Source organism: Danio aesculapii, chromosome 14 (assembly GCF_903798145.1).
Source record: "Danio aesculapii chromosome 14, fDanAes4.1, whole genome shotgun sequence".
NCBI lineage: Eukaryota > Metazoa > Chordata > Actinopteri > Cypriniformes > Danionidae > Danio > Danio aesculapii.
The window spans coordinates 13,124,875-13,148,002 of record NC_079448.1 but is presented as its reverse complement, the minus strand read 5'-3'; the positions used below and the strand labels follow the sequence as shown (position 1 = coordinate 13,148,002).

At 34.0% G+C, this 23,128-nt stretch overlaps 1 protein-coding gene across 2 annotated transcripts in view; it reads right to left on the bottom strand.

The window, feature by feature from the left end:
• tcirg1b (T cell immune regulator 1, ATPase H+ transporting V0 subunit a3b) overlaps nucleotides 1-23,128 on the bottom strand; it is a 32,528-nt gene that overhangs the window by 5,108 nt on the left and 4,292 nt on the right. Inside the window, exons 4-18 of one of the 2 annotated variants that reach the window (XM_056472080.1) lie at nucleotides 21,706-21,842; nucleotides 19,470-19,564; nucleotides 19,193-19,382; nucleotides 18,559-18,641; nucleotides 16,824-16,917; nucleotides 16,344-16,556; nucleotides 13,135-13,285; nucleotides 12,915-13,054; nucleotides 9,843-10,000; nucleotides 9,419-9,509; nucleotides 9,151-9,269; nucleotides 6,801-7,014; nucleotides 3,094-3,207; nucleotides 2,918-3,004; nucleotides 1,916-2,036 (exon numbers count right to left, since the gene is read on the bottom strand). In XM_056472080.1, coding sequence (XP_056328055.1) covers nucleotides 1,916-2,036; nucleotides 2,918-3,004; nucleotides 3,094-3,207; nucleotides 6,801-7,014; nucleotides 9,151-9,269; nucleotides 9,419-9,509; nucleotides 9,843-10,000; nucleotides 12,915-13,054; nucleotides 13,135-13,285; nucleotides 16,344-16,556; nucleotides 16,824-16,917; nucleotides 18,559-18,641; nucleotides 19,193-19,382; nucleotides 19,470-19,564; nucleotides 21,706-21,842 — 2,007 coding nt within the window. The remainder of the gene's footprint in view (nucleotides 1-1,915; nucleotides 2,037-2,917; nucleotides 3,005-3,093; nucleotides 3,208-6,800; nucleotides 7,015-9,150; nucleotides 9,270-9,418; nucleotides 9,510-9,842; nucleotides 10,001-12,914; nucleotides 13,055-13,134; nucleotides 13,286-16,343; nucleotides 16,557-16,823; nucleotides 16,918-18,558; nucleotides 18,642-19,192; nucleotides 19,383-19,469; nucleotides 19,565-21,705; nucleotides 21,843-23,128) is intronic. The other variant, XM_056472081.1, reaches the window with a different exon arrangement.

The following is a 23,128-nucleotide window of genomic DNA, read 5'->3' as shown; positions in this document are numbered from 1 at the left end:
AACAAAGCATGGATCAATACTGTCTTGCATCAATGATTCAGGTTGGTAATGGTGGCGTAATGATATGGGGGATATTTTCTTGGCACATTTTGGGACCATTAGTATCAATTGAGTATCATGTCAACGCCACAGACTACCTGAGTATTTTTGCTGGCCATGTCCATCCCTTTATGACCACAATGTACTCATCTTCTGAAGGCTACTTCCAGCAGGATAACGCACTATACTGGTTTCTTGAACATGACGTTAGGTGCGTCCTAAATCGCATACTTATGCACTATTCTTTGACATTTTGTAGTATAAATAGAGTAAGTAGTGCATTCACACTGAAAACTCTAAAAATAATAAGTGCACTTTAATTACCCGGATGATGCACTCATTCAACCAGTAAAATGAAGTGTGGAATAATGGACACTTCACACACTCAACGACGGCTGCTTTGCTCATGTAGCGGAAGGGGTGGAGCTATCGGGCGTACATGTTGGATAACTTTTTTATTTTGGATTGTGAAAGCAAAAATCTCCTACGAGAGTGATTATACTGCCTCCCAGTGATGAATGCGGTTATACTTATTGCAGGTATTATTTGGTACTTTAGTCATTTATTTCACTAATTTGGCAACCGTCAAACGTCCGCTAAGTAAAAAAACATCGGTGTTCTATTTGGGACGACACTACATACATTTACAATGCTGTTGAGAATGTAAGTGCATAAGTACATAGTGCATTAGTGCATAGTGTGCCATTTGGGACGCAGCCAATGAGTTCACTGTACTCAAATGGCCTCCACAGTCACCAGAACTCAATCCAATAGTGCACCTTTGGGAGATTTGCATCATGCATGTGCAGCTGACAAATCTGTAGCAACTGCATGATGCTATCATGTCAATATAGATGAAAATCTCTGAGGAATATTTCCAGTACCTTGTTGAATCTATGCCACAAAGGGTTAAGGCAGTTTTTAAGGCAAAAGGAGGTCCAACCTGGTACTAGTAAGGTGTACCTAATAAAGTGGCAGGTAAGGGTACAAACAGTCGAAGAACAAATTCTTTTGTTTGCTGTCAAACAGTCAAATCTGTATACATCCCAAACGCAGTGAAAAACCTTACACAATGATAATAATGTGAAGGAGTGTACTTGTTTGTACTGCTCTTCGATAATGCGACAAACAGAAATACACATTATAATTTGATTTTTGTCAACTTTTAGTATAACTTTAGATGGATTAAAGTAATAACAAATCTCCGTTTACATGGTAAATAAATGGCTCAGTTTATTAAATGCTGTAAAATGCCACACAGCATGTTTGCATGTTTTTACTTCAAACTCACCTCATATGCACAAAACTTCAGTAATATGTTTCATATAAATCCTTCTGTAGGACGATACCATAGTCATGAGATGACACTATTCACAAATTAAAAAATAAATTAAGCTAAAAAAATAAAATAAAATCAACGGATGCAGTTACAATCTTTTGTTTATAATGCAACGCCATGGGAATTTCCTGGTTTTCGTCTCTGTGAGTGATTGAGTTTCCATGCGAGAGTTCCCTCTGGTCTCAAGAGGGTACTACTGATCACAGAACAGTGCTTTCCTGACAAGATGAGCATTACAACCAAAGCTTTTAATTTAATTTGCGATTTCATTTCCTATACCTAACTGTTACCATTGGAATATGGTTATCCATGTAAACAAACTGACAGTTGTCTTTGTATTGATAAGTTGGGCTGGTAGAGCCTACTTTGAATCACATCCTTCAACTATGACTGTATCTGTATTAAACACAATTGAACTGAATGTGCCTAACGAACAGTACTTTTCACACTGATTAAACTATATTTAATTTTTGCCATTTACTCTGTAAAGCTGCTTTGACACAATTGTGCTATAGAAATAAAAATGAATTGACTTACGTGCATGAGCCAGACTAAGGGCCCAGAGCCGCAGGTATGAGGCCGTGTTGGAGATACACCCAAGACAGTACTCAATAGTGTGAATGGCCTGGTGCATGAAGACGTTCGCTGTATCAAACTCCTTTCAAATAATGGATGATGGAAAGACAAAGCATAAGTTCGCACAAATGAGAAAAAAAATAATAATTTAGTGACATTTCTAAAATGCCAGTTATTTTCTGAAAATTGAGTTTTTTTTAAGATAACACTTTACAATAAGGTTCCATTAATTACTGTATCAACTAATATGAAAATATCTTGAACAATACCATTATTACAGTAGTTAGTCTTGTTTGTTCATAATATACAACATACAGTTGTTCATTGTAACTTTCAGTGCATTAACTAATGTTAACAAGCATATTAATGCATTAGTAAATGTTGAACTTTGATCAATAGATGCTGTACAAGCATTGTTCATTATTTGAATCATGTTGGTAAATAAAACAAGTAATATTAACAAATGAAACCTTACTTTAAAGTGTGAACATTTTTATTCTACAGAGATGTATATACAGTAATTAATTAACATTAAGTGAAACAGTGTAAACACATCTGGGTTGGTGCTAAATGAGAGAAGCGAGGAAATATGTTCAAGCCTAACCTTTTGTTCTCAATAACACCATTCATTTTTACTGATGGTTTGTAAAATAAGGGAGCCTCTCCCCGTTCTACATAATTTTTTTTAATGTTTAGGATAATATTACAAAAGCTATTCTGCACAATAACATTCATGTGCTTTGCAAAGATAAGGGATACATTCAAATTATTTTCTCTCATAGCTAGTTTTTTCATAGCTTTAATTTTTACCAGATTTCAAACAACTTTTTTCCAATTCCAAACCATCAAAACATGCGTGAGCAATTTCTGTAGTGTAAGAATATCTAATGCTTTACAAATGAAGTTTAAACGCATCATTAAAAATAACTAATTGACATGGTTTACACCTCATTTTCATCTCACCTCCTCTTCTCCTCCTCCTCTTGCATCCACATCTCCTTGTTGTGAATTTATAGAGCCGTTTTCTGCTAAAAGAGGACGTCTGTCTCCCTGCAGAAGATAAGATAAGTAGTTACACAACAGTGAACATGAGTCCCTATCCAAACACTCAAGTACATAAATTAAGATGAATGGCTCACTGAAGGATCTCTTCTCTTCCTCTTATGTGAGAGGTATTCTTGTATCGGCTTTCCCAATAGCAGCACAGGAACAGACAACACCGCCACAATCACCAGAACCTTCTGCACAGTCATCTAGAGAGACAAATAGATGGGTTGACTTCATAATTTATGTCGATTGCGCTGAATAATGTTGAAGGAGACATTAAGACTATTTTGAACATTACATTCCTGCCATTAAATATGTACATGTGTATTGCTGTTGTTTAAGGGTGCTATACAACAAAAAACAGGATATACATCAGTGCCCCACTTCCCACAGGTTTGAAATATACTTGTGGTGGTAGCTGGATTGAAACACACCAATTACCTACATCATATAAAGAGTTACTATATGCGACAAACAAAACCATTTAATTTTTAACAATAATTTTGTTTATTATGACACTTTTATTCACGGTTTCTTTTTAATGGGTTAAAGCAAAAAAGAAATACACTACTTCTCTTTTTACTATTCAGGAGCCATGTGCACCCACTCACAGGTCAAATCTGCTTCTCTGCCTCTCTCTCTGCCTCTCTCTCTCTCAAAGCAAACTTGAATGCCAAAGCATTTTAGATATGTATATAAAATAGACTATGTGATATACTGACATCAAATTAATAAAATAATCAGCAAATGAGAAATAAGACAGAAAATGGAATAAAAACTCTTTAAAAATTATAATAATTACAAGATTAAAATGTGTAGATTATTTAAATAAGACAAATGCTTTTATTAACCATTACTAATGATGTACAAATATTTTGCAGCAAGTTTCGACCAGTTATTTCATCCTCTCCGAGTATATAGTAAGTTTAGATTAAAAAATGAATTATTTCATGTTTCTCGAGCTCTCGTGACTCATCAGCTGTGAAGCCAAGCAAAAGTAGGCTTTATTAAAATGGTAATGCAAAAACGCATATGTTCTGTGTGAAGTTTGCATGTTCTCCCTGTGTTGGCGTGGGTTTCCTCCGGGTGCTCCGGTTTCCCCCACAAGTCCAAAAACATGCAGTACAGTTGAATTGGGTAGGCTTAATTGTCCGTAGTATGTGTGTGGATGTTTCCCAGTCATGGGTTGCAGCTGGAAGGGCATCCGCTGCGTAAAACATACGCTGGTTAATTTCTCTATGGCGACCCCAGATTAATAAAGAGACTAAGCCAAAAAGAAGATGAACGAATGAATGAATAAATATATATAAACCTTTACACATTCACTAAAATAATGTATGTGAAGCATTTAATAAAGAGACTAAACCGAAAAGAAAAAGAATGAATGAAAACACATAATTGACAACAGCATCAGAAAGGAAAAGCAAAAGTCGAATTCCAGACATTTTAGCAGATTTAGAAAACCTGGCCAGATAAATTATTAAGTCCCAAGGCGCATCTCTGTGGGTCAGCAGAGCATGTGAGACTGTCTGTGGGAGTAGTGACAGGTCTTGTGCACACTGAACTAAATGGATAAACGAGAGAAGATTTTTCACTACTTAATTGATCACGGATGTTTGGTTCTCTTGGGCAGATTTAAAAAAAAAAAAAGAAGGATGTAAAAGGATGATAATATACCTGGGCGGCCTGCCTAAGTAAAGTCTGTGTTGGAAGCACTGTACATAGTTAAGTAATAAAGAGTTCAGAACAGAAATGTGCAAATCAGAACATAACACTGTCTATTATGTAACACTCTGGATCATTAATATACACACCCCCAGCCCGTTTGATTGGCCGCAACATTTTCTAGTGCAATAACAACATTACTAAAAAAGGTTTCCTTAAGTTCCAGCATATTTATCCTATGTATGTGCGACTCTTATTTTGAAAATGGGACAGGCACTCGGCAGTTCGGAGGTACTGGTAAAACAGGTAAAACAGATAAGTTTCAGCAAAAGGAATAAGCCATGTTTAATTGTATCTTTTGTTAGTTTAACGTGTATATTGTGAAACTTGTTTGTAATGAGGCAACAGATGCAAACTGTTTAATGTACGTTTATGCATTGCTTTTCATTTTGGAGTGAAAGGATGTCAAAAACTTCATAAAACAAAGTATGGCCATTTGGACAGGAATATAGTAGTATGACAAACTGTTTACGCTGATGCTGACATTAATTCCTGTTTATATTTTCATTTATAGAAAGCCCACTAAAAACAACTGTAAATACATCTATATCAGTTTATTTTGCCAGGTATAATTATAATTAAGCCTATAATACATCAATAACGCATATCTCAGTAGCAAACTAGGTTATGGCTGCTTACAGGTAGCTTACTCGTTTCTAGATTTCTTGCGTTATTTTTTTTTTTGACAGCTAAAGATGATTATTTTGCATACCCATTACAAGGTAAGGTAAAATCATTTTGCATGTCCAATACCAAGGGTATGTAAAACCGCTTCTGGGGAGGAAAAAAAAAAAAAAATTCACCTGCCACTTTATTAGGTACACCTTACTAGTACCGGGTTGGACTCCCTTTTGCGATCAGAACTGTCTTCATACTTTGTGGCATAGATTCAACAAAGTACTGGAAATATTCCTCAGAGATGTTGGTCCATATTGACATGATAGCATTACACACTTGCAGCAGATTTGTTGGCTGCACATTCATGATGTGAATCTCCCATTACACCACATCCCAAAGGTGCTCTATTGGATTGAGATCTGGTGACTGTGGAGGCCACTTGAGCACAGTGAACTCCTTGTCATGTTCAAGAAACCAGTCTGAGATGATTCGCGCTTTATGACATGGCGAGTTATCCTGCCGGATGTAGCCTTCAGAAGATGGGTACACTGTGGTCATAAAGGGATGGACATGGTCAGCAACAATACTCAGGTAGGCTGTGGCGTTGACATGATGCTCAATTGGTACTAACGGGCCCAAAGTGTGCCAAGAAAATATCCCCCACATCATTACACAACCACCAGCAGCCTGAACCTTTGATACAAGGCAGGATGGATCCATTCTTTCATGTTGTTGACACTAAATTCTGACCCTACCATCCGAATGTCGCAGCAGAAATCGAGACTCATCAGACCAGGCAACGTTTCTCCAATCTTCTTATCTGGTAGACCTGTGTGAATTGTAGTATCAGTTTCCTGTTCTTAGCTGACAGGAGTGGCACCCGTTGTGGTCTGTTGCTGCTGTAGCCCATCTGCCTCAAGGTTCAATGTATTGCACATTTTGACATGCTCTTCTGCATACCTCGGTTGTCACGAGTGGTTATTTGAGCATCAACAAGGCATTTGCGTCCACAGAACTGCTGCTCAATGGATATTTTTCATACCATTCTTTGTAAACCATAGAGATGGTTGTACGTGAAAATCCCAGTAAATCAGCAGTTTCTGAAATACTCAGACCAGCCCGTCTGACACCAACAACCGTGCCACGTTCAAAGTCACTTAAATCACCTTTCTTCCCCATTCTGATGCTTGGTTTGAACTGTAGCAGATTATCTTGACCATGTCTACATGCCTAAATGCATTAAGTTGCTGCCATGTGATTGGCTGATTAGAAATTTGCGTTAACGAGCAGTTGGACAGGTGTACTTAATAAAGTACTTTAACAATGTATCAGTGGAGTCTAAAGTCACTTTTAAGAATATACCATACAGAACTTAAGATGTAAACACTTCATTCTAAGAGTCACAAAGGTTTTTGTGATGCTGAAGCAAAGATGACATCACGACACGCACACACACCTGGCCTGTGTAGAGTGGTTTGTTATCCTTGTTCTCAGTAAACAGGAACATGCCTATGAAGTGGATGAGGATGCTGGGAGCGGAGTCAGAATTCACAGGACCATAGACCAACCACTTAAAGATCACCATGAAGATCAGGTATCCAAACAGACACAACATAAAGCACAACTCCGGGATCAACACCAGAAACACACTGCTGACCTCTCGGAAATGTCTACACAGTAGAAGCAAAAGAAAAGAAATAGTGAATGCATACAAATTTATATCAATCATGGATCAAATGGCAATGCAAAAGAACATTTTAGGAATGGAATGGCATGTTTTTCCTGACGTGGGTTTGGATGGATAGAGGCGCACGTAAGTTATAGGTATTTCAAATTGTGCTTTGATTTATCTTGTTAATAGTTTTGTTTGTTTCTTAATAGTTTGGTGCATGTGTAGCGTGCAGCACATTCAAAAACTATTTTGGCATTAATGTTACTTTTTTTTTTTTTTTATAAATCACATACATGTTGAAGTCAGAATTATTGCCCCCCCCTGAATTATTAGCCCCGTTTATTTTTTCCCGGCAATTTCGGTTTAACAAAGAGAAGATTTTTTCAACATTTCTAAATAAAGGTTTTAATGACTAATTTCTAATAACTGATTTATTTTATCTTTGCCATGATGACAGTAAATAGTATTCAACTATTCATATTCTAAAGGGGCTAATAATTTTGACCTTAAAATGGATTTTAAAAAAATGTAAAACAAAAAATACAAAATAAACCAAATAAGACTTTCTCCAGAAGAAAAAAATATGATCAGTCATACTGTGAAAATTTCCTTGCTCTGTTAAACATAATTTGCTAATAATTCTGACTTCAACTGTATGTATGCATGTATATAACATATACTGGGCGGGCCATTTATATGGATACACCTTAATAAACTTATTGGGAATTTCACAAGAAAAATCAATGGTGTGCTTGGTTTTAACATAACTATTCTTTCATTAGTTATTTACAAGCCCCCTCACATATACTAATATGACACAAACAGGACGTTAATATCACCAACCATTCCCATTTTATTAAGGTGTAACCATATAAATGGCCCACCCTGTATATGCTTTGGTTCCCCATGAGCCTGCTTTATCTTATTTAAAATCAAGTTTGAAGCATGTTATTCTGATGTTAATTTGAATATTTAGTTTGAGGATTTAAATAAATTTTTAAGTACAACAGGCAAGTCCCACAAAGCTCTAGTACAATCTTCAAATTTAAATTTTTCCACATAAAAAAACCCCGCAAAACAGCTGTGGTTAAATGAGGAGACTGGACAAAAACTAATATAGACCACTTTGAGGGATGTAAACAAAAACAATGGTCCCAGCGTGTTTCCTGTTTTACATTTTTAATTTCTACAGCTTCCAGGAATCCAAAAAGAGCCACTTATTGATAATGTTATGATAGTAGTTTTGACATTAAGTTATGATTGAAATGCCTCATTACAGTTATGAAATAGTTTGAGAACAAGCAGAAAATGTTTATGGGCCAATGACATCACCACATTAAAATGGTCTATATTTGCTCAAACACTTTGTAGGAGTCAGTCATTATAGATAATCTGTTTGTTTGTTGAATGTAGAGAGGCCTGACAGGAGAGGTCTTTTATTTTTGCTGAACACTAAGAGAGCTAACCACTGACTAATACTGTTTATCATAACTTTGGACACCATTTTGTGTACTAAATCACTTGTTGTCTTTTATCGACCCCATGGAACTTATCCAACTAAGTTTTACTTTTTATTTTACTTATTTTGATCTTTAGATTCCTGAAAAGTCATTATTCTGACAATGCCTCCCTGTTTATTTTTTTCCCCCAATTTCTGTTTAATGGAGAAGAACACATTTCTAAACCTAATAGTTTTAATAACTCATTTCTAATAACTGATTAATTTTATCTTTGCCATGATAACAGTAAATAATATTTTACTAGATATTTTTCAAGACACTTCTATACAGCTTAAGTGACATTTAAAGGCTTAACTAGGTTAATTAGGTTAACTAGGCAGGTTAGGGTAATTAGGCAAGTTATTGTATAATGATGGTTTGTTCTGTAGACCATCGAAAAAAATTTAGCTTAAAGGGGCTAATATTATCAGACATACTGTGAAAATATCCTTGCTCTGTTAAACATAATTTGGGAAACATTTAAAATAATAAAAAATAATCAAAGGGCGTTTAATAATTCTGATTTCAACTATTTATATATATTTTTATTACTAATGTTTCCTGTAACACCTTAACAAACACAACAACATAAAATGCAGTTGAAGATCCCTATAGAATCGTAAAAACATACTCACATGTAGTTGAAGAAAGACAAACATACACCAAAGGTCATATGGATGACTCCAATAATGACAGACATCTTCATCTTATAGCTGTTGAGGAACGTCAGGTGATTATTGGAAAGACCCCAAATCTGAGGAGATGAAGAATTGGTTAAGTTTAGGATTTCACATACTACAATAATTCAGGTGAAGGATTACTGTTGGGCTGAACCATTTGGTCAAATAATAAAAGGATATTGCAATGCTATTCCCAACATGGTCATTAATTTGGATGACTTACTGGATCAATTCCAAAAGGATAAGGCCCAGTGAAAACACCTGTGACATTTGGGTCCAGAGAGAGATACATGTTCTTTTTGAATGTCTCTTCACTGCACATAGACATACAGAGAGATTGTCAGAACTTTACAGGCAATATCTTTGATCATATGAATGTATGTTTTTTGACATATCAGGACAAAAATATGTATAATGACATGGATATATTATAAGGTCACCTATGACGGCATTGCACCATGTCCCCATTTTAACAAAAAGCTTATAAAGTCATACAGAATGAGTTTTTTCCCCTGTGAAGATCAGGTTTAGGGATATTGGATAGGGTGATAGAAAATAGGGTTTGTACAGTATAAAAACAGATGGAAACCTTTGAATGTACCAACAATTCACAAAAACAAACAAGTATGTGTGGTCGTGTGTCGTACGTCCAATTGTAGAATTCAGCATTAGGCCGGACATGCCATCCTGAAGAGAAGGTGCTGAGGCCTTTGCTGAAACACTCATTATAAATGGCTCCGGTGTAGATAGAAAACAGGCCCATCAACAGAATGAGATATCGGCCTCCAAACATCATACGCCAGATCTGAGACACAAGATATCCGAAGAAATTAGATCCAAGAATTAAAAGTTCAGTAAAATAAAATAAAAATAATCATAAAAAATAAACTGCTTAACAACAGCTAATTGTGCTGTTAAAACATTATAAGGACACCTGTGAACCACTACAGTTATGTCTGAACACATAGCAGAAATATAAAAGGCACCATCATCATTTTGGTCTAGATAAAACTAGAAGTGAGCCAACGCGAGGAGACAATGCAGTTGGATTTAGTCGGTGCTAGTTTGGTGTCCGCTTGGTGTGTATCAGCCCACGCGTGCTTTTTTTTTTTTTTTTTGAGTGAGGAGAGGGGTATTCCACCAAAATAATAGCTTGATGATTTAACTTTTAGCAAATAAACAAGTAAAAATTACTGTTCTTTTAATATATAATAACAGGGATTCTGCAGGTTTCATCAGGTCCAATTTACGACTTTAAGACCCTCATGAATTAAATTTTAGACTTAAACACTACTTTTAGCTAACTATAAGGATTTTTTCTAATAGCCCGGTACTTTTTTCAACGTAATTTTTTATATTTTTTTAACTAGTTTAACGTTGTTAAAAAAAGATTTTTATGGACACAATTGCATGAATTGTAGAAAATACATATTTTTCGGCTTTCTGTCTGAATGGATTGAGTAAAACTTCTATTCAACATAATGCTTTTCTGTTATAAAACCTTGCCCATTCCATGCTTATTAAATATTATGTCTGCTCCCCGTTACTTCTGTAAACAGTTTTTGTATAAACGGAAGATCATGTAAAGGGATGAATTGCTGTTATTATCATAAGGAATTGTGTTATTGTTTTCTTTGCCGTAAAAATGTCCAAAAATGGTCACCTCTTCGCAATAACAAAATTATCTATCCATCTATCTACAGTTGAAGTCAGAATTACTAGTCCCCCTAAATTATTAGCCCTCCTGTTTATTTTTTCCCCAATTTCTGTTTAATGGAGAGAAGAACACATTTCTAAACATGATAGTTTTTGTAACTCATTTCTAATAACTGATTTATTTTATCTGTGCCATGATGTCAGTAAATAATATTTGACTAGATATTTTTCAAGACACTTCTATACAACCTAAAGCGACATTTAAAGGCTTAACTGGGTTAATTAGGCAGGTTAGGGTAATTAGGCAAGTTATTGTATAATGATGGTTTAAGAAATTAAAAGCTGCTTTTATTCTAGCTAAAATAAAACAAATAAGACTTTCTCCAGAAGAAAAAATATTAACAGACATACTGTGAAAATTTCCTTGCTCTGTTAAACATCATTTGGGAAATATATATATATATATATATAAAAAAAAAAACTAACCAACCAACCAATCTATCTACCTACCTCCCTACGTACCTACCTACCTATCTGATTGTTGGTGACTTAATCAATGTAGGACTGATTGGTAGCTTTATTTGGACAGAGGAAAATTAAGTCCCGTTTAAAATTATTTAGGACAATAATTATAAACACAATAATTCAGTAAATTTAAGACTTTTAAAGGCCTAGAATTTTGCTTTAGAAATGTACGATTTTTTTAAGGCCCCACGGACACCCTGATTAATGATGTCAAATGATTAATGGCAATTAATCCTATTCAAAATAAAAGTTTGCATTCGCATAGTGCGTTTACTCATTTTGCACAAATATTGTGCATTTATAAATTACAATTATATACAATAAAAAAAATTACAAAAACCAAAAAAGTACAGATATTTTTATAGAATTTGAATAGGATATAAATATTAAATTTTTTTATATAAATAAAACATTTTCTCAAATATTTACATTTTTGTATTTATTTGTATATACAAAATACAAATGCACAGTACACATATGTAAACTTTATTTTCATTTAATAGTGTACAGTTGAAGTCATTAGCCCCCCTTTGAATTTATTTATTTTTTCTCAAATGATGTTTAACAGAGCAAGCAAATTTTCACAGTATGTCTGATAATATTTTTTCTTCTGGAGAAAGTCTTATTTGTTTTATTTCAGCTAGAATAAAAGCAGTTTTTGATTTTTTAAACCCAATTTTCAGGTCAAAATTATTAGCCCCTTTAAGCTATATTTTTTCGATAGTCTACAGAACAAACCATCATTATACAATAACTTGCCTAATTACCCTAACCTGCCTAATTAACCTAATTAAGCCTTTAAATGTCACTTTAAGCTGTATAGAAGTGCCTTGAAAAATATCTAATCAAATATTATTTACTGTCATCATGGCAAAGATACAATAAATATTGGAAATGAGTTATTAGTTATTAGAAATGAGTTATTAAAACTATTATGTTTAGAAATGCGTTGAAAAAAAAAATCTTCTCTCCGTTAAACAGAAATTGGTGAAAAAAAAATAAACAGGAGGCTAATAATTCTGACTTCAACTGTAGTTGCATCTGTTTTTATACTGTTTTATTTCTTAAATCTCTTAAATCTATAATTATAAAATCTCTTCAGAGCAACTTAGACTGAAGAATTTAATAAAAACAATTAGCACATTTGGAGATTTTGTCTCCAAATTCAGAAGCTTTAACTTTAACTGCAAACTTTATAAACGTTTCACAATATTTTGGTGAAATTCAATTATGTTTGCAGATTATTCCCTCTTTTTTGATGATCAGAAAACCAAAATATATGTAAATGAGAACAAGAAACAAATGAACCTGGCTGATACAGTACAGTATTACTACAGTATCTAGCAAATCTGGTGAATTTCTATGCAGGTTTAGCTACTTTCACTTAAAATCACTGGACTGCAGAGCTTCAATTGATAATTTGCAATTTTATACATGTATGATACTAAATACAGAATGCACTAAATCCTATATGGATAAACAGTAAAGATTTGAGAAATTTGGGAAAGTAAAGAAAAGTAAATGTGCCATGTTTTTACTTCATTAGTATTTTTCCTCAGTTTTGGATCATTTTCCTCCAGAATCATCCAGAGAGCTGCCAGGGTCATCAGTAGGCCGTGTCCAACGTCCCCGAACATGACCGCAAAAAGGAAGGGAAACGTAATGATGGTGTAGACAGCTGATGAAGCAGAAGATCAAAATGTGTGAGAACGTATTTAAGCTTCTTTTAAACTGCTGAGAGTCATTGTTGTGCTTTACCTGGATTAACCTCCCTATAGCTGGCCACTCCATAAGCATCGACTATGTTCTGGAATCCTGCGGTGAAGGAGTTGGTTGGGAAGAGGGTGGGGGGAGATGTAGTGGCTGGCAATCGATTGTAGAAAGAGTCCACATTACTGCCACTCTTCCTCTGAGAGAGACAGTCGAGGTTTAGATATTATTTAGATATCAGATCTGAGTTTCAGTAGTCATGTCAAAGCAGTAAATAAATCCGCATACTATCATCTCAAAAACATTGCAAGGATTAGATGCTTTGTTTCCAGTGAAGACTTAGAGAAGCTTGTTCATGCTTTTATCAGCAGCAGGATGGATTACTGTAATGGACTCATGACAGGCCTTCGCAAAAAGACAGTCAGACAGTTGCAGCTAATCCAGAACGCTGTGGCCAGGATTCTGTTATTTTTCAACACATCTGTTTAGCTGTGCCTTTACTGAATGAGCACTGTGCTACATCTGCCAGATCGCACTATTAGGTCTGTCTTTTCTTTTTCATTTGTTTAAAACCCATTTTATTCATTCATTCATTCCTTTTCGGCTTTACCAATCCGGTGTCGCCATAGCGGAATGAACCGCCAACCCATCCAGCATTTGTTTCATGCAGCGGATGCCCTTCCAGCCGCAACCCATCTCTGGGAAACATCCATGCACACTCATTTAACACATTTTAATCGGTTTTTCAGCACTGCTATTATTTGATTTTGTTTTCTTATACACTTGTCTCTTTTATTCCTGTTTATGTAAAGCACTTTAAATTGCCATGGTGTATGAAATGTCCTATATAAATAAACTTGCCTTGTCTATTGACTGACTGGAGCGCTTTCGTTTTGTATTTTAAATTTAAAAAGGTCTACACTCAAAAAATTAAGCAAATTATATTTTAAATGAGTTGAAACACAACTCTTGAACTTTTTTTTAGGACAACTTAATTGTTTTAAGTTCAATCCACTTAATTTTGTAAAAACTACTAAGTTAACTTAATTCCTTCAAGTTGCCCCAACACAAATTGATTGTGTAGAACGCAGGATATATATATATATTTTTTGTTATTAGAGAGACTGGATTGGCTATTCCTACACATTTAGATTTTGTTCATATAATTCTGTATGAAGACATGCATGAATTCAAGGGTGTAAATTGTTTAATAAAACATAACTATAAAAAAAAACTGTTCCTAAAAATGCTATTGCTTTCAGAGTTAATTAAATGTGACTCAACCACAAAACAGAACAATGGTTTTCATAGGCTCCTTTCAACAATGTTAGCATAGACAATATTTCTTGGTGGAGAGAATTTTTTATTTAAATAAATAAAAACAAGTATAGAGGCGTCACGGTGGTGCAGCGCGTAGCACGATCGCCTCACAGTAAGAAGGCCACTGGTTCGAGCCTCGGCTGGATCAGTTGGCATTTCTGTGTGGAGTTTGCATGTTCTCCCTGTGTTCCTGTGGGTTTCCTTCAGGTGCTCCGGTTTCTTCCACAGTCTAAAGACATGCGGTATAGGTGAATTGGGTAAGCTAAATTGTCTGTAGTGTGTTTGTATGGATGTTTTCCAGTGATGGGTTGCAGCTGGAAGGGCATCCGCTGCGTAAAACATATGCTGGATAAGTTGGCAGTTCATTCCGCTGTGGCGACCCCAGATTAATAAAGGGACTAAGCCAAAAATAAAATAAATGAATGAATGAATAAAAGTATATACAACCTTTACACATTCATTAAAATATTGTGTGTAAAGCATTAAAAAAAAAAATTCAGTGTGAAAAAAATACAGCCCTATTCCAATTGTACTAATAACATCGGGAATAATTAATACATATAAATATTTAAATGAAGAAATAATTCAAAAATGCTTTCTTTTTGTATTTTATATTTTGAAAAGAATAACATACTATAGAAAAGGGGTCACCAATCTCAGTCCTGGAGGGCCGGTGTCCCTGCAGGATTTAGCTCCAACTTGCCTCAAGTTACCTGCCTGGATGTTTCAGGTATACCTAGTAAGACCTTGATTAGCTTGTTCAGGTGTGTTTGATTAGGGTTGGAGCTAAAATCTGCAGGACACCGGCCCCCCAGGAACAAGTTTGGTGTGGTGACCCCTGCTATAGAGAAACTGGATTTGGTATTCCTACACATTAAGATTTTGTTCATATAATTCTGTATGAAGACATGCTTGAATGTATGCGTGCAAATGGAATGGAATGGAATGTATTTTTATTTAATGCCATGTCAGCAACCAAGGCTATTTTCATGGCAAGAACATTTAAATAATATATATACGCACACACACACACAATTAAAAACAACAAACAAAATTAATACATAAATTAAATGAGATTTTTAGCGTTAATACATCTTAAAAATGTAAAAAACAAAATTTCCTGGTGTCACTTTGTTAAAAATGTCCTTAGGAGAGTTTTCTGGAATCATTAAAAGCGGGATAGTCAATTAAAACGTGTTTTACAGTAAGGGGAATTGTGCAGTTCAAACATTAAGTGGGGTCTTCACGTATGAGCAAAAAGGCATGGGGTAATCTTGTATGTCCAATACGACATCTAGTAAAAACCACCTGATCAAATCTAAACTTAAAACTCTGTTTGAGGTTTCAGGTTGAATTTCATACAATTTATTCTTTTCCAATGCATCTCACACCTCTTGCCACTTATTTAAAATATAAATGTTGATAAAAGACCTCATGTCTGAAGGAGGAATTTATGTGTGCAAATGGTTTAATAAAAATATAATAATAAAAAAAAATTGTGTTCCTAAAAAAATACAATTGCTTTCAGAGTCACAAAACAGAAAAAACAGCTTTTCTTAGGGCCCTTACAACTTTAAAATTTTAGCATGGACAATATTACTTGATGCGGAGAGGTAAAAAAAGACACTTTTATAGACCTCTTTGCTTATTTTTTAAATATTAAAAGCCTCATGTAAAGCCTTTTCAATTTTAATTAGTTTTAGTCATTTTTCCTCCTACTGTGTCTGCAAACTTGACATTTTTTCTCTCTATAAATAAAATGAAATCTCTTTACATTACACCCTCTGTTGGAAAAGAAAATCATAGAAATACTACAATGGATTTTCTATGTATTTATATTTCACGTACCTGTATCACTATAGAAGTTTAAGTGTGGTTTAGGCACTTCACATAAGTGGCAGACACTATAATCTTGTGTTGTGGAAGTGTTATCTCACCCCTCCCTCTCTCAGGGCGCTTTGCAGGGCGGGCAGCTGACTGACGGGACACCAGGCTTCTGCGATCAGACATTTATCAGTGACAGACGGGCTGCAGAGATTCAGCACCGTCTGCACAGCTTTGCACTTCTGAACTTGCACAACCCACTCCGGCAGACGAGCCAGCGCTCGAACCAGCAACTGCTGCATATACTGCTCCGTCTCACCCATCACCTACAGCCACAAGACAACACACAAGAGCTAGTTATTTTAGTACTACTCCTGACAACACTGTTGCTTAAACAAGTTTTTCAGTCAAATCAGTTTAAGAAACAACTGTAAATAAAGAGTTTGGGAATAAAACAGAACAACAAACACAACACTAGGTTATAACCAGTGTTTTGAATAATATAATCTCCTTTTTTCCAGTTCTTAACATTCAGTGAGCTACATATCTGGAGTCTAAATTTCAAAATGGAAGTAAAAAAAAAGTATACATACTGATTTGATGTCTTCAATTCGGCCTCGGAGTCCATTGAGAGTCTCTTCTCTCTCTGCCTGGTTCTCAGGGTAGGGGAATGTTTGTGTGTGGAAGCTATACATACAATGAAGAGAGCAAAATTAAATAAAAACCAAGCTGTATTGTTGATTTCTATATTAAAATGTAAGACAGCACTAATGGTGAACTCACAAAATGATATTTTTTGTAATATCAACTGCATTGAATTGATATTTACATACAAAGTGATCAAGTTAAAAAAGTAAATGAAGTGATTATTACAACAACTGCTACTAGTAGTAGTAGTAGTAATGATGATACACTTGTTGATAAAGTAATCTGGTTCCCATTACAGCTTTAGTGATCCTTTCTTGAAGGTAGATAAAAAAAACTCTTGCACAATAATGGCATTTTCATTAACCAATATCCAGTTATGTGGCTAAAAGTTTCTCAGGGTTTCCTCATTTAGTTTGGACTTTCACTGACTAAAAATCTGAATTTCCTAGAACCTATAATGAACCGAACACAGGCTGTTGTTGTTTTGCATAATTTTAAATTGGTTTTAGCTTGAAAATTATTTTGTAGCACTTTAATAGCTACTATAAGAACATCAATAGATAACTGAATGGAAAATTGTGAGGTGCTGTTTGCGAGGCTTCAAAGTGCTCCCTTTTCAACATTTTATATCTTAATAAAGATATTTATATATATTATTTATATCTTAACATTTTATAACTTAATATCCTGACATGTTTGGCTTGGATAACAGATAGAGTCTGGTAACTGGATTTAACTTAAGTAATTGCCAGTTGATTAACAAAATAAATAAGAAAGAAATAAATGGAGCTGAAAAGTAGCCAAACCATTACCATTTTGCTATAAAAAAAAAAAAAAAAAAAGATGTGAAAAAAATTTAAATCATGATATATGGAAACTAAAATTTTAAGTGAGGAAAAAAAATCCCTGACTTTCAATGTTGGGAATAGACCTTTTAACGTTCAATGCTATTTTAGAAATTCCATGACCATTTGGAACCCTGTTTTCTTCTCCCAAAAAATGAATTCCAAAAATCATGATGACAGATGTTGGTAACTTTACATTTAATGCTGCAATTTATACAAGTAAAAATAACTGAAAGCAAATCCTCTTATACTGAGGAGCAGCCTCATATGAGGCATTGCTGGGAGGTTGTAGCACCCAGTTTTACTAATGAACAGAGATCAAATTTCGAGGTTAACCAAATCAATCTTTGGTTTTGTTGTTGTTAAAATTCTATTACAATTCAAAAGGGTTGAATCATGACCAAAAAAGCCAGTCTCGTTACAAAAAAATATATATGACGTTACGGTCACATATTTAAAAATAGTGATGTGACTCATGCATAGCTTTGATGGCATTTCTGCATAATATTCCTGTTTTCCATTCACGTGAAAAACCACTTGATGCGAGTACACTTTGAGATATATTGGATATATTGATATATCTGAGAAAATTGGGACAATCTGAAGGGCAAAAGGAAATGCAACCATTTTTGCAAGCTGCTGACAAACGAGTAAGGAATTACTTTAACACACATATTGTTTAAAAATCATTTTTATGATAAACACTTAAATACAATCCGAAACCAAACAGATTAAGCACTGAGATTAACAAAAAGATTAATTTAAAAACTTTTTCATGAATTTTTAATATACCATTAATTTCCATACCATTACATTGAGGACACAAATCACTTACCAATCACAGATCTTTTTCACTTTCTGACCAATCTGATCTCCCCAGAATGAGATTAGAAACACGGTCCATTGCAACTGCTCATCCTGAGGAAAACACACACGTAAGCAATCAATCATTTTATTTAATGAGTATTTTTAAAAGCTGCACTGCACATGTTTATACGGCGTAATAAAACCAACATAATGCTATGCATTATACAAGTAATGCAACATACACATCCAATTAGGTCCATAAATATTTGGACCTGTAATGAAACCCAGCGTATGGTGATGTCAATTGGTTCCAGACTTCAGGCTGTAATTGACTGTAAAGGATTTGCAACCAAGTATTAAATAGTGAAAGTTTGATTTATGATTATTATTCTGTCCAATTACTTTTGGTCCCTTAACAAGTGGGAGGCACATATGCAAACGATTGTAATTCCTACACCGTTCGCCTGAATTTGATGTAAATACCCTCAAATTAAAGCTGACAATCTGCAGATAAAGAACATCTTGTTCGTTTAAATTCAAATCCATTGTGTTTTTGTATAGAGCCAAAAATGTTAGAATTGTGTCAATGTCCAAATATTTATGGACCTAACTGTACATCACAAGACAAACCTAATAATATTTATTTATGATTTGATTCTCACAGTATGAGGATGTTCGAGTTTTTCTTCCATCTCATGAAAGTCCACAATGATGTAACCACGACAAGCACGCCATAGCAGCCTCTCGAAAGCAGGCACTTTCCACGGATGAACCACACCAGCCACAAAGCTCAGTCTGACGTCCTGCCTGTTCTCTGCCAGGCCCATCGGCTCGAACGAGACCAGAGGGGCCAGTGACACATAAAAACATGCTCATGTGAACCACACTGACTAATGCACATGTGAAAATGGAGAAATTGTGACAGAAAAAATTCCTACCTGTGAGGCTGTGAGTGAATGTGTCTGTTTTAAAACCCCTCTGTACTGACACAGCTGAGTGTACTGAGAGCGCAGACTGTCTCGGTTCCTGGACACCTGCACATGTGTGTAAAAGCACAAAATTAACAGCTTGAAACAAAACTAACTGACAGTTTACCCATTATAAAAGTCACAACGCTCTCAGAGTTTCTTTCAAATGAAGATACTATGAAAAATGCTAGAAACTGACATCAATGGTAGAAAAAACAAATACTATGCAAGTCAGTGATTACCAATGGTTAAAGGTTGATAACATTCTTAAAAAATATGTTCTTTTGTGTTCAATTTTAAATAAAAAGAAAGTCATAAATGTTTGGAATCACTAGAGAGAGTCAGTATATAGTGAGTATTTTTATGTTGGAGTGAACTGTTGCTTTAAAATGAAAAATGACAGTGGAAATGAAAATACACAGTCATACAAGAAGCACTGGAATTCAGCTTATACTTCAGATTAATTAATTAACATTAAGAAAGCGAGTAGAGTTCATTTGCATGCTGTTTTCAACCATGTTTAAGAGAGAGAAAAGTAACTCTGCTCATATTTGCGATTTAGTGCATATTTCCTGCACTTCTGAATGATATAATCTCACAATTCTGAGGAAAAAACTATAAGAACTGTGAGATCTAGGACTACACAATATTGGAAAAATTAGACAATGTGATATTTTGTTTTTCTGAATGTGTGTCTCTCGATATGAAAAAGATTTCACTGAATTAATTGAATAACTCCATCGTTTAGATAAATTGGGGTGATCAAGTCTTTTTCTATGAGGTGCATTTGCATGCAGTATAAACAATTACAAGCATATATAAATACAACAAAGCAGAGATAAAAGTTAAATAAAGAGTGCTTAATGGTTTTTGGTTGCGTCTAACAGTATTAAAGTACAGAAATTAAACAATCAAACAAAATAATATGATCATCATTGTATAAATAACAATAATATTTTTAAATTCTTTATCTTTTAATATTTAATAAATAATCTAATCCTGCGATGTGATAATTGCAGAGAAACAAATTGCAACTTTTAAACGATATACAGTTGAAGTCAGAATTATTAAACCCCCTGAATTATTAGCCCCCCTTTTTATTTTTTCCCCAATTTCTGTTTAACGGAGAGAAGATTCTCTCAACACATTTCTAAACATAATAGTTTTAACAACTCATTTCTTATTTTATCGTTGCCATGATGACAGTAAATAATATTTGACTAGATATTTTTCAAGACACTTCTATACAGCTTAAAGTGACATTTAATGGCTTAACTAGGTTAATTATGTAGGTTAACTAGGCAGGTTAGGGTAATTAGGCAAGTTATTGTATAATGATGGTAGATTATTGAAAAAAAAAAAGTAGCTTAAAGGGGCTAATAATATTGACCTTAAAATGTTTTTTAAAAAATTTAAAACTGCATTTATTCTAGCCGAAATAAAACAAAAAAGACTTTCTCCAGAAGAAAAAAATATTATCAGCCATACTGTAAAGATTTCCTTGCTCTGTTAAACATCATTTGGGAAAAATTTTAAAAAGAAAAAAAATTCAAAGGGAGTTTAATAATTCTGATTTTAACTGTATTGTGCAGCTTTAGTGAGCTATAAATCTTTTTTCATTAACTATGACTTTTGTCTTTATAGTTTTAATACAATGTTCCATTAATCAACATCTTAAAAAACGGACTAACAACGTAAGATATGACACAAAAGATTAATAGACTGTTTAAATCAAACTTATTAATATTAATATAAAATGTTAACATTATTAAAGCCCTTCAATGAATAGTTGTTTTATTTTTCCTTAACCAATCTTCACTAAGACAAACACATCATATCTTACATTTTTATTTAATGCTATGTCAGCAACAATGGCTATTTTCATGGCAAAAACATTTCATTAAAAAATATACAATTAAAAACCACAAACAAAAGAATACCTAAACTAGCTAATATTTTTAACGTTAACATGGGATGATAATTTTTTCACAAAGACAAACAATGTAACAAATGTATTGCTCTTTCAAAACTTATTAATGTGACATTGTAAAGTGCTACTTTATTTGTTTACATTCATATATCTGCTTTATTATGACACCATTTATTATTATTATTATTATTATTATTTTACTTGATGACAAAAACAAGCATTCATATAAAACCCATTTGCATAGAAATAGTACAGTAATAAAAAATAAGTGACAAACCTCCCTTAGCTCCCGGGCCAATCGCTCGCTCTCCTCCTCGATGGTGAGCAGTTCTCTGGGCTGAGGGGCTGGAGGCGTGGGAATGGGTGGCTGCAGTTTCTGTGAGAGACTGCGATTAATCTCCTGTTCCAAAATTGCTGGAGCAAAGAAAATAAACGTTAAAAAAAATAATAATAAAAAAAAAATTATATATATAATATATTTTCAAATCAGCATGAAATGCTATTCACAAACAGTTTTACTTTGGGGTTAAGGAAAATAACAGCAAACATGCAAAATATCAGCAGCCGATTACTACTGCATGCATATTCATTTTGTACTAATGACTAAAAAAAGATCACTGTAACAGTTATTTTGATTAATAGTATTGGAAGTTACTGTCCTAAATTTTTTTTGTTGAAAATGCATAAGAATGTAGCAAATTGAATTTAAACCACAACAATCGGTTGACGAGTGATCTTAGAATCGAAAGTGGTTAGAGTATTTAAGTGGGTTATTTATAGTTGTGGTAAAAAGTTACAAGCATCCATTATAAGGTTTGCTATGCAAGTTCCCTTCTAACAAGCTCTTCATAGTGCTCTTTGTATGTAGCAATGTTATATTGTTACTTGTGACCTTGGACCACAATTCATACCTAGGGTATTTAATAACTCTATCTCGGCTAAAAATCCAAATGAACCATACATTAATGGAAGGCTTTTTTTTAAATACAAAATCTTGCACAAAAATTATTAAATCTGGAATCTGAGAGTGCAAATAAAATTTAAATGCTGAGAAAATGAACTTTAAACATATCAAAACAAAATAGTTTATTAGTAATATGTTTTGCATATAATAAACACATCATTTAGATATTTTTAAAGTAGGCAATGTACAAAATATATTCATGGAACATGATCTTTATTTTATATCCTAATGATTTTTGGGTTAAAAGAAAACAAATATGTTGATCCATACAACATATTTTTGGCTACTGCTTTAAAAAGTAATGTGTAGCACTAATACACTGCACTCTTCCTTAGATTTTTTTTTTGTGTTGTTTCTAGTTAAAATATCTAAAAACTCTTAAATCAAGCAAAAAAAAAAAATGTTTAACGAATTGAGTTTTTCCATAAAACAAGCAAAACAACCTACCAATGGGGTTAGCAAAATAATCTTATGTCAAAACAAAAAACAAGATTATTTTGCTACCCCATTGGCAGATTTTTTGCTTGTTTTTCGATTTTTTTTTAGCTTTTTCCTCCCAAAACCTTAAAAGTAATCAACTATAAACCTCAATAAACTACTGGCAAACATTTTAGAAAACGAGCTTTGTGTGCAGCAATCTCCAAAACTGCATAGCCCTAGTTATCTGGCTATTGTGAAACACTGGTTTTTACAGCTGTGATCAAATAGCTCCAAAGGCAGAGGAAGCTGAAACTTG